The sequence below is a fragment of the Lipotes vexillifer genome, unplaced genomic scaffold, assembly GCF_000442215.2.
Source record: "Lipotes vexillifer unplaced genomic scaffold, Lipotes_vexillifer_v1.1 scaffold536, whole genome shotgun sequence".
NCBI lineage: Eukaryota > Metazoa > Chordata > Mammalia > Artiodactyla > Lipotidae > Lipotes > Lipotes vexillifer.
In genome coordinates, this window is record NW_006775074.1 from 746725 (window position 1) to 759060 (window position 12336).

The following is a 12336-nucleotide window of genomic DNA, read 5'->3' on the forward strand; positions in this document are numbered from 1 at the left end:
TTAAAAAATATAACCGAAGGGCCATTGGTTTAGTTCCCTTTGCCCAGTGTGTTAGTTCTGGGGCGAAGAAGTTAAGAGAAAACCCCTTTGTTTTAGTCACAGAGGGGTTATGTAGTCAACGGGAAACTGCTACTGGAGAGATGGAGAGAGTACATGATAAATAAATGTATGCTGGATGAATAAACATGTTATGGATCCAAGGAAGATACACAGGTAAAAAAAGAATTCATGCTTTTTTTTGGTTGTTCAAAACTTTTATTTTTTTTGGAATATTTATATTTATGCTTTTGTCACTATCCACAATGTGGCTTTTAAAAAAGGCCTGAGCCACTTGGCGGTTCTCACCCCAATATAATCATCATCCCCTCATTCTTAGAATTCCTTTTCCCTGTCACTTTGTCTTTGTGTGGCTTGTATAAAATGAGGACCCTGGAAAAGAACACTTCCTGTGAACTTGAGAGACTAGATGAGCAGTGCCCAGCTCAGCAGGACCAGGGAGGTAAAACTAGCTGGAGAGCAGATACGTTATGATCTGAACCAAGGTATAGTTGTGCGCATGTCTGAAGGGTCGTGCTGACTCACCAGCAGCATAAGGAGTATGCAGGTTGACCAGGGTGAGGTAGGATGGTCCACAGGATTGTGTGGATTGTGGGAGGGGGCAGTATATAAAATTCGTGAATTAAACACCTAGCTACTTCCTGAAAATGGCCTAGGTTCTAGAAAACAAAGATCTAGGTGTCTTGATTTTTTTTTAATTTACGAAGATTCAAGACACTAATATGTTCATTCTTACGGTTTACAATGAAAGCAAATGGCTATGGTGATGCAGAGAAGAAAGCTGAACTGCACCAGTATATTAAGAGTTTTAAACGAAATTCTGAGTTACCTGACCTTATAAAAATACACATTAATATACTAAATACTGCACAAAGATATAGGATGGGGGGATATTTAAAAATACATTTCTCTTGGATCAGCACCAAAAATATCATTAGTTTTCTGTACAACTTGTGACAAGTTTTTCAGTATAGGTAAGTTAAAATGATTTGATAAAAATCACAAACACCACGGAAATCATTAAAGATATATCCAATCAACTTCCAAATACATTTTGACATCAAGGTCAGGCAATTCACTTGGAAGGATATTATCGTGAGTACCACTGAATTACTGTCCTAAGACTTTTGATGTCAACTTTGTATGATGGGGACATTTCACATCTCACACAAAGGAGGCACTGGGACTTAGAAACTTAAGAAAATTATCAGAACCATTAAGACTGAGGTGAAGAATTTGTGCAGCCTTCCACAATTTCAAAGAGGTAGTGATAGATGCTTGTCCTCCTGGCGATGTCAAATGCAGTTTCCTCCAGGTTGTTCTTCAGACCTGCTTTGATGTAGCGGTTCATCAGGAGGAGTTCAAGGGTATCTTTGCTGTCTCTGTTCCCAGCAGCTAGATGTAAGGGGGTCAAGAGGCCTTTTGTTTGGGCGTTGATATCTGCATCATGCTGCAGTAAGAAAGAAGCCACTCTGGTGTTATTCCACTTACAGGCACTGTGCAGGGGTGTCCAGCCATCCACAGTCACCGCATGAACATCTGCCCTGTGTGCAATCAGCTCCCGGACCACATCTAAGTGTCCGCTGTAGGCTGCTCGATGGAGCGGGGTGTACCCATCTTCATCTCGAGTGTTCACGTGGGTGACCTTTTCTGAAAGCAGTCTTCGCACTGTGGTCAGCTGAGAAGAAATTAGATCTTTTACAAACCCAACTCGAAATGAAACAATAAGCAAAGAAAATTAAACCGTCTAGTGGTGTTCAATTTAATTAAGTTAAATAAAAATTTTTTTGTTAGCAGATGACTGTAAAATAAAAAATAAGATTTTTGGGGGGGGGTGGGGAACTGATTTAACAATGAACAAGTCAGTGTTAACTATAAACTGTTGATTCTAAGAACATGATTCTCTGAATACCAAACGGTACCTTTATTCCTGGTCCAATGAAGGCTTATTGTATAAAAGCTATAGTCCTAGATGAATAATACAGGCTAGAATTGTATTAATATTTTATATTTCATCTGCGAAGAAAACATAGTAATGGAACAGACTGATCTTTCTGTAGTTGGATTACCACACCAATATACATACTGTATAAAACTTTAAAAAATACCTACTGTATAGCACAGGGAACTCTACTCACACTCTATTCTGTGATAACCTAAATGAGAGAAGAATCTAAAAAAGAATGAATATATGTATAACTGAATCACTTTGCTGTACATCTGAAACCAACACAACGTTGTAAATCAACTACACTCCAATCTTAAAAAAAAAAACAACTTCTTTTAACAGTAGAATACAATGGTAACAAGGAAGTCGAGATTAAGGAGCGCAATTCCTTCTAACTAAAACAACCTCAGATACATGATTTCAGGAAGTGATTTTCAGTTTGGTCTGAGGACCTCTGGCGGGATGCAGTCTGCTCTTGGCTTAAAAAGTTATCCAAAAATATAAGACCATTTATTAGTTTATTAACACAGACATGGGGGAACTTAGTAAAACAAGATACAAATGGCTAAGTGGGAAGAACAGACTTTGGCTGTTAAGCAGGGTCATCCTACTTGGACGATCCTGGGCAAATTAATGTTCCTGAATCTCAACTTCTTAATCTGTAAAAGGGAAGAATATGACATATCTTATACGGATATATGAGGATTAAATCAATAATGTAGTAAGGCACATGGTATAGTTGGTATTTAATAAATGTTAATTCCCATCCTCTCTTTACTAAATACTTGTCTTTAGGATGACCCTAATGACTTAATATAAATGATTTAAAGATACAGATGATTGCTTGCTCTCTTTATAATTATTCTTAAAGCTCCCCAAAATACCCATGTGACACTTTGTAGCTTACTATGTGTTTTCACATACATTGCCTCTGTATAAAACCCTGTATGAAAGAGGCAGGTATTATAGTGGCCATTTTTACAGATAAGAAAATAGAGGTTCAGAAACAGTAGGCTTTGCCCAAAGTTACAGACTAAAGCAAGATTCAGGACAGGTCTTCTGGCTTCCAATCTAATACGTTTCCTACTAAATTAAGGTTTCCTCTTTAACTGTTCTTTTTTTTTTTTTACCCGATTTTTTTCAGCAGCCCAAAGAAGCAATTTGCTTGGATCTTTTTCCATTTTTTTTTCTTGCAATTGATACCACTCTTCAGTTTTTTCATCTTGCTCTTCATCTTCATCAGAATTCCCTACCCAGAGACTTTGGGTGCCAGTGGGAATAAGGTGTCCATGTGTTTCTAATAATTCAAGTTGGTTAAAGTGTTCAGAAAAGTCCAAGGAGTTCTCTGGGTCTGGTTTTCCATCATCATTTACTTTCTCTTTTTCCATTTTTTACTACTATTCTAAATACAAAGCATTTCAAATGCCAGAGTATAAATAATCTTTCCAGAGATGAATTATGTCTGCTTTATTTTATTCATCAAGATCTGAAACACAAACACAAAAATTAGGAGCAAAATGGTTATTGAGGCTTTATCAATAGCATAGATAAGTCTTGCAAATATACACAAATAAACCCTGCCTAAACTTTTTTGGTGTTTATTAATACCCTTCACATTCATTAAATATTGGAACTGATAGATTTCAGTTATCTTTATTTTTAATATTGTTTTTCTGCTAAGTCAGTGGTTATAACACTATTTTGAATCTATTGGTTCACATACTATATTGTATTATGCTAACAGTGATTAATGCTTGAAGCTTTTAAATTATAACTAATAAAGATAAGCACATTCACGATTTTTATAGACTAGACACACAGAAGCTATAAAGCAGGAGCAAAAATTTTTAGTTCCTAAAAAACTACTTCCAAGTATCAGAGATTCTTAGAGATGGAATAGCCCCCAAAGGACATGTGTTCCAATCTCTCATCAATGCAGATATCTTTATCATGACATCTGTAATAATCAACCTATTTCTACTTTAACAATTTCAGGCTTAGGAAAATTCACTGCTTTAAAAAGTAGTCCTATTCATTGACAGATAACTACAGTTCTTAGTTGGGTTCTTGTTTTGAAACAGAACTTTGGCTGTCATTTACTCCTTCATTCAACAAAGATGAATAGAATGCCTGGTATGTGCCAGTCTCTGGGTACTGGGATTCAATAATGAACAAGATCCACGTCTTAACCTCAAGAAGCTTCCTGTCTCATCAGGGAGATTGGCAAAGACAGTGTTTAAGTGCTATGATAAGACCATATCTAGATATGATGAATATACAGGAAGGTCATAATTAACCCAGTCCTCAGGGAGTAGAGAAGGCTTCCTGAAGGAAATGATATTTATTCTGCTAGGCTGCCATAACAATTTATAAACCAGTATCAGCTTAAAGAGTTATGCAGCAGATTAAACTTTAACCAATTAAACAAAATGAGAATAACAGATATTTTAAAAATATTTCTCAGCTTCCCAACTATATTTGTCGAAATCTTATCAGTCTTTCATGACTCTTCTCAGATGTTGCCTCCTTCATTAAGTCTTTCTTGAGCCTCCAAATTAGATCTCTCTCTAGTTTCTACTTTTTTTTGTGCTACATACTGTTTTATTTCACTACTAATTTTGTTCTTGTTTTAGTCTCTTAAAAGATTGTAAGCTTAAGGATAGGGACTATATTTAACTTACATTTATGTCCCTCTTATATATAGCAAACATTAAGAAATATTTGTAGAATTAAACAGAATTAAAGCCCTATCACTTGATTTTGCTTGGAATGGATTCCGAGAAATTTGAGAGTTAGTCGTGTACCCCTAAAATATTGATTTCTACCTAATTTTTACGAGCTTTAATTGATACAATCCTAATGCATCAGTAGATTTTATTACTACTGCCAAGAGCATTAAAGTCAAGTTTAAATTTATCACGCATGACCAGTACCTTCTCTGGACCTGTTACTTTGTTGCACAATGAAAGGATTGTACTAAAGGATTTCCAAAGACTGTCCAACTTTACAGAGTCAATCGAGAGACCCTATCAGAAAGGCTTTATGTTCTAATATTTTCACTTTCCTCAAACTATTCTCTGAACCTTGCAATGCAAAAGTGATCACAAATCTACTCATTAAACACTTTATTAAATACCTTACTATATAGTTCACTTGTCATTTGTATCAACCACAGTAACATTATAGCACAGATCTTATACCCCCCTTTCCTTTTCATAAAAACTTTTTATAATTTAAATTTACTGTTCCAGGTAAAATAAATTACATATAAAAATTTCTTAATGGATTTAATTTAAAAAGTCAACCCCAGGTGCATCTCCCTGATTCAGGGCTTAAAAAGCCGATCAAGATACCTACTTGATGATACTCCACCAAGAAGAACTAGGGTATGTTTTTTAAAGATCACATTCCATAAGAGATCTAAACTATGTTAGCTCTTAACAATTCAGTGACAGGTGGGGCCGTAAACCCCATTTTACAAGTGAAGGCGCTGAGGTTCTGATAGATTAAAACAACTTTCAATGGAACTAAAAGCCCACATTTTCTAATTCAAAAGTTTCACATTGTTTTTTAATGTACTCTATTTTACTGCTGTCAGCACAAAGCAATGCAGATGTGCTGAACCCGGGATCCAGGCAGACAATAAGGGGACGCAGGAAAAGTCTTGTAAACTGGAGTCCGAATGCTCAATCTCTGGGGAGTGGAGGTGAGGGAGAAGACCACCAGTCCCGGCCCTCCAGCACCGGCTGGTCACTTCACAGGCCCAGGAGTCGCGTCTGCGGCCTTCCGAACTTCTACGAGCGAAGAAGCCGCTCCAGCCCTACTTAGGACCCACGACGCGGCCCGATTTGCAGGGCTCGGCAGGGGTCGAAGGGGACCCGCCCCTTTGGGCCCAGGAGTTCTTAGGTGGCGCCAGGCGACCAGGAAGCGTGGCCCCGGACGAGAAAGACCTACCCACCTTAGAGAGGGGAAAATCGCCGCCGGAAAGCTCGCTTCCGGGGTTCGTCCCCCGGGCTACTCAGGATTGGCTCCTGTATGAGGGCGGGTCCTCGCTGCAACTTTTCCTGCTACCTTACGGCAGTCGGCAACCAATGAGAGGAGTTGAAGCGCCTACGTCATTTATGAGGTATCGCGAGAGAAGGAGGTGCTTTTTCTCTCCCGCTTAATTCAGGTTTATGGCCAAGCAGCTTCTCAGGCGGTGCTGTTGCTTTTCTTCTCACGAATCTCCCTCCTTCTTCCCGGGTAAAAGACAGCCTCGGGTTCCAGGGTGGGGCTTTGGAGAGTCCAGATGTGGGGTAGTTTAGGAGTCGCTTTCTGTATCTTGCAGGATCGCGAGCGGAAGCCCAGAGACGATTGACTCTGGGCCGGGTAGGCTCGGGAGGAGCCTGGGAGGTTTCCGCGTTCCGGTTTCTGAGGGTCCGGTGGTGCGGGGCTGCTGAGGCTTAGAATCCCCACCGAACCAGGAATCCGGACGTGGGAGGGGTCGTTCCGCGGTGGCAGCTGCTCCTCCCCAAAGATCCTGGTCATTTTCCGTAAACCACGTGTTTCTGCTTATTTACACTAGCTGTAAACCTGGACCCCCCTATCTTTTCAAAACAAGCCCATTCCTTAAAAAAAAAATTTGTGTTTAAGCAGGAAATACGGGGTCGCCTCATGCTCCAGAGTAGCCCATGCATGCAACTTAAACATTTCTGCACATCCAGAGTTCGTGTGCTAAACCAGAACTATTGGGTGTGACCTTTTTTGCCCATTCATTTAACAAGCATTAGCTTCCCATGGGGCATAGAAAGGGAAACAGGAGAGGAGCTTAATCATAATGGTAAAACTAGAGTGTTACTGGAGATATGTTTTTCTGTTTTGTTTTTTAAGCTCTGAAAATAAAAGTATAGTAGGTGCTTAATTGAAAATGAGACACTTCCAAAATTGCCAGTCTGCTTTTTAAAAATGTGTTTTAAATAATATAATTTTGTTTTAGAATTTGGAATCGAGTGAGTTTTCTGACGTGTTTGAGCACAGGACCCAGGGGTACTTGGAGAGAGAAGTGGTCCTGGAGGAGCTGGACTGATCATAGAAATGAGTCCTGCAGATGCTCTGTAAGCACCTGTCTTCCGAAGTCGTCTTTGTTGCTTTGGGTTTCTACAGTCTATCAACTATGATCACCATAAAAGAAAACTTATTTAATAAATTATGAGTAAATAAAGACCTTGCCTCCGAATACAAGTGTTAGTCATCAAAATGAATATTTGGAATGGTTAACATTTCATGCTATATGTTTATTAACTAAAGATAATATGCAGCTATAGATTGGGGTTTTGCAGTAGGTTGGCATATTGCTATATAAGTTTATGTTCTTATGTTTTGTCTTAAACTATTGAAGCTATAAATATGCTTGAACTAAGTCTTACTAGCTAATGCAAGTCTTTTTTTTTTTTTCTTAATTAATTTATTTTTGGCTGCGTTGGGTCTTCATTGTTGCGGCGGGCTTTCTCTACCTGCGGTGAGCGGGGTTGCGGTGTGCAGGCTTCTCATTGCGGTGGCTTCTCTTGTTGCAGAGCTCGGGGCTCTAGGCTCGCGGGCTTCAGTAGTTGTGGCGCACGGGCTTAGTTGCTCCGCAGCATGTGGGACCTTCCCGGACCAGGGATCAAACCCATGTCCCCCTGCATTGACAGGGGGATTCTTAACCACTGAGCCACCAGGGAGGTCCTATTGCAAGTCTTTTAAAGCAGATTTTTAAAGAAGTAAATTGCTTTAGTGCTGAATAAATTGCAAATGAATCTGACTAAAATGAAAATAAATAAAAGGACTAGAAAAAGTTATGTGGAAAAAGCTTCAGACTTGGAATCTTTCACGCTTGTTTTAATTTCTTTTTATCTATCTGTCTATCTATCTATCTATCTATCTATCTATTTATCTAATCTATCTAGGCTGCACTGGGTCTTCGTGGCAGCGCGCCCGGTCTTCCTTGCAGTGCACGGGCTTCTCTAGTTGCGGGCTCTAGAGCGCGTGGGTTTAGTAGTTCCGGTATGCGGGCTTAGTTGAGGCATGTGAGGTCTTAGTTCCCCAACCAGGGATTGAAGCCGGGCCCCCTGCGTTGGAAGCACAGAGTCTTAACCACTGGACTACCAGAGAAGTCCCCTTGATTTCTTAATTAGCATTGTGTAACTTTGGACAAGTTAGCAAGCCTCTAAACTTTGTCTCTATTTCTTCATTTGTATAATTGGATTACAAATGACTCTCAGGGCTTCCCTGGTGGTGGCGCAGTGGTTAGGAATCTGCCTGCCAATGCAGGGGACACGGGTTCGAGCCCTGGTTGGGGAAGATCCCCCATGGCACCGAGCAACTAAGCCTGTGCGCCACAACTACTGACCCTGTGCTCTAGAGCCCGTGGGCCACAACTCCTGAGTGCACGTGCCACAACTACTGAAGCTCACGCGCCTACACCCCGTGCTCCGCAACAAGAGAAGCCAACGCAATGAGAAGCCCGTGCACCGCAACGAAGAGTAGTCCCTGCTCTCTGCAGCTAGAGAAAGCTGGCGCACAGCAACGAAGACCCAATGCAGCCAAAAAAAAAAAAAGGCTCTCAGATTAATTCTCATATTTAAGTGACAGACCTCAAGGGAAAATACCTTACAGATTGCTATGGAAGTCTGGGTAGTAATGTGATCTGAAAGTATTCTGACTTACCTGTATGTATATAGCAATCAGAACTGTTCATATCATTTTGAAGTTTATGAAGAGAAATCTTTTCTGGAAAATTCTCTTATGTATAAAGATTTGAATTTTGGAGATATATATAAATTTTTTTTGAAGTTCGTATGGTTTAGTGAAAACAGCCTGAGTGTTAATACCGGGTTTTAGTTCCATTTCTACCATTTTGTTTCATGATAAATCAGTTAATTTCTCTGTATATAGCTTTCTAGTTTTTCAGAGATAACAATACTTAACCTGTTTACGTGTGGGAGTTGAGATCAGGGATACCAAAATATTTTAAAGACAATTAAAAGTTATATTAAGTTTAAGAGAGAATTAATAACTATCATATTGCTGCTTCACATGAAAGTACTTTTGAATACTACCAAATTTAAATGGCATTGTAAATTAGTTTTGTTACTTGACCAAAGTCATTAGTGAAAAACTAACTTTGTATGGAGAGCAAACCTCTTCAGGGGCCTGGATGTAAGTTACTAGTTTATTAGGATAAAAATCTACTTATAAAGTAAGGGGAAGGGCTCTTAAAATTAACCAGTTAATTCTAATTTTCCTGGGAAAGTGCAAAGTAGATAAATAGCAAGTTTAGATACTGGGATCAAATCCTCTTGGATTTTTGCTGTAGAACAGAGCAGGAAAACAACCAAGCTTTCACATCCAGGTTACATATCAGTTTATGAAACTGGTTGTAATGAGGTTATACATTTCTGAAGCAGTTACAGAACCTTTTAAAAATGTGTGTACATTTGTTCTGCTTTGTATTAGTGGTAAGAAAACTGTGACATTAATGGTCTGTTGAATGCTTCAAATTTTTGGACCTAGTTTAGGGCTAGAAAAATGATTTTACGTCATAACTGCTATTATTTTATAGATTTAGGTTTCAGTTTGCTTGAACATCCTTTTAATGAATTATATTGACGTGTTTCTTCTTTTTAAATACAGCGATGATGAAAATACATTTAAAATCTTAGTTGCAACAGATATTCATCTGGGATTTATGGAAAAAGATGCTGTCAGAGGAAATGATACGTTTGTAACACTTGATGAAATTTTAAGACTTGCCCAGGAAAATGATGTGAGTTTAGTTTGCATTTTTGCGATTTCTACCAAGTTCCCTTACTCAACTTGCTCTTTTTCCTTTTAAAGATAGAGGTTTGTTTTATAGGCCCATGTGCTCACACTGCCTGCTTAAATATCAGTATACTGAAAGCCCAGAGCAGATTTTGTGTGCTTTATTCCCTGAATTCAAGTAGGAGCTACTTTTGTAAATAGTCTAAAATTTTACAAATATTTACAGTGTTTACTGAGTGCAGTATCCCGTGGCAGTTTCTATTTGAAATGTAAAGATGACTGTCATAGTTTCTGCTTTCAAAGAACATGCAGCAAGCAAATCAGTATGTGAGATATGATAAATGTCAAAAATGCTCAGATGCAAGAGCCATAAGATTATAAACAGCATTTCCTGGGAGTTTGGAAATAGAAGAGATCACATTTAGATGAGGATAGCAAGATGAGGTGAATGAAGTGGCATTTAACTTGGGCTTAGAAGGATGGTAGGCTTTTAATGAGTGAAGAGCAAAGAGAGTGTACACCTCCCGTGAAGCAGTAGGAAGGGCACAGAGGTGAGATGATTGGTCCATTAGGGGTACAGCAGCTGTTTGGCTCACTGGTAGGTCGCGTGTTAGAAAGCGCACTGAAAGACTAGAAATGTGGTTTGAGCTGCATCAAGAGCTTCAAATACCAGATCGAGGAGTTTGTACCCAGTTTAATAGAAAGTCTTCTGGCAACAGAGTACAGCACGAAGGCAAGATAAGTTGGACGCTTTTTAAAAGTGGTGCCATGGAATGGAAAAGAGGAAGTGAATGCAGGAGATAATACAAAGAGAGAATTTGGATACTTTGATTGGTTAGTCAGTCATAGGGGGTGGGGATGAGGGAGAAGGGGATGACGGTGACTCTGGAGTGTATTATGTTTGGTTGGATGGTGGTACCAATAATAGAAGTAGGTTTTAAATAAGGAAGATTTCTTCCTTATTTTCATACTTCCTTATAACATCCTTCCTAATGTGGGAAGGTGATGAATTCTGATTGAGACCCTTTGAGTTGGAGATTCCAATAGGACATTCAGGGAAACATTCCAGCAGACAGTTGAAATGTCCATCTCGAGCCCAGAAGACAGCTGGGGAATAAACATAAATTCTGGGGACTTGCAAACTTCAACCTTGACTTTTCCTCAGAGTTCTCTTCAGTTTTTCTGCAAGTCCTTTGGTTCTTACTCCCAAATGTATACAAGTGGAACCTCTCTACTATTTTCTACCTTCATGTCTGTAAACTTAGTCCAAAACGTTTGTCATATTTTGCTGGACTGCAGTAGCTCCCCTTAGGTTTTTTTACTTCCATTCTTTCCCCCCTACAGTATTCAGCATAGCAGCCAAAGTGAACTTACAAAAATCATGTCAGATCATGTCACTCTGCTGCTTATAATCTTCTAAGTGGCCTTCCACTGAATCTAGAATAAAAATTAAACTACAAGGTTCAGTGTAATCTGGCCCCTGCCAGGAGACTTCATCTCCTTCCACTCTGCCTGGTTGGTTTGTGCTTCATCCATACAGAGATGTTTGTTCTGCTCTGGTACCTCTGCATGTGTGGTTCTCTTCCTGCTCAGATCACCTTGATCTTGCCAGGGTTGACTTCTCAGTTCTCAATTCAAGTTTTACCTTTTTTGGGGAGGTCTTCCCTGATGTCTCCAAACACTTTTATCACATTACTCATTTATTTTTTTTTATAGCACCATCTGAAATAATGTATTGAATTATTTATGTGTATATTGTCTTCTCCAATAGAAGGTGAACTCCATGAGAATGAAAAATCTTTTTTGTTTGCTCATGTGTATCCTAGTACCTAGAAAGAATCTGGCAAGCAGTAGGTACTTTTTTTTTTGCGGTACGTGGGCCTCTCACTGTTGTGGCCTCTCCCATTGCGGAGCACAGGTTCCAGACACGCAGGCTCAGCGGCCATGGCTCACGGGCTTAGCCGCTCCGCAGCATGTGGGATCTTCCCGGACCGGGGCACGAATCCGCGTCCCTTGCATCGGCAGGCGGACTCTCAACCACTGCGCCACCAGGGCAGCCCAGTAGGCACTCTTATAAATGTGTCTCCTTTTACCCTGAGGGCAGAGAAATTTGCAGTCAAAGAAGGTCTGTTTCCTGCCAGAGAATCCTCCGTCCTTTCTTTTCCAACTCTTAGGTGCTGAAGTATTTCCCTGAGCATGAGCTTTTTTTTTTTTTCTTTACCTTGTCCTTTCCTTCCCTTGCATTTCCTCCTGTTTCCCCTCCCTGTATCCTTTAATCTTAACTGCCCCCTCCCACCTACAGCCCCATACTGGTACTTCCAAATGCATGTTTACTTCCCCCCATCATTTGTATTTATTATTTCTTCTTATTGAAATCTAAGTTCTTCCCGATTTTTAAGTCCTCTATTTTGTGGGCCTGTGCCATCCAACCAGCCTTATTTCTACTCTCTAGTTCTTTGGAATCTTTTTTTTTTTTTTTTTAATTTTCATTGTTGAAACAATATCAATCTTACATAAACATTACAAGAATAGTACAAATAATTCCTTACCCT

General features: G+C 39.5%; 2 protein-coding genes across 2 annotated transcripts in view; one reads left to right on the forward strand and one right to left on the reverse strand.

Annotated features, from left to right (window-relative positions):
- Positions 1–267: 267 nt before the first annotated feature.
- On the reverse strand, positions 268–6005 carry ANKRD49 (ankyrin repeat domain 49). The gene is made up of 3 exons (XM_007449641.1): positions 5964–6005; positions 3136–3491; positions 268–1735 (listed from the first exon to the last, which is right to left on the reverse strand). Exons 2-3 carry the CDS (start codon positions 3391–3393, stop codon positions 1274–1276), a joined length of 720 nt encoding a protein of 239 aa, XP_007449703.1. The 5' UTR covers positions 3394–3491; positions 5964–6005; the 3' UTR covers positions 268–1273.
- Positions 6006–7078: 1073 nt separating this feature from the next.
- MRE11 (MRE11 double strand break repair nuclease) overlaps positions 7079–12336 on the forward strand; it is a 66522-nt gene continuing 61264 nt past the window's right edge. Inside the window, exons 1-2 of the mRNA XM_007449643.1 lie at positions 7079–7098; positions 9656–9788. Of these exons, the coding sequence (XP_007449705.1) occupies positions 7079–7098; positions 9656–9788 (153 nt within the window). The remainder of the gene's footprint in view (positions 7099–9655; positions 9789–12336) is intronic.

Coding starts and splice junctions, on each gene's coding strand:
- ANKRD49 (XM_007449641.1), bottom strand. CDS start 3,393: ATGGAAAAAGAGAAAGTAAATGATGATGGAAAACCAGACCCAGAGAAC. Junction 1,736..3,135: donor GGGCTGCTGAAAAAAATCGG/GTAAAAAAAAAA, acceptor ATTTCTTCTCAG/CTGACCACAGTGCGAAGACT.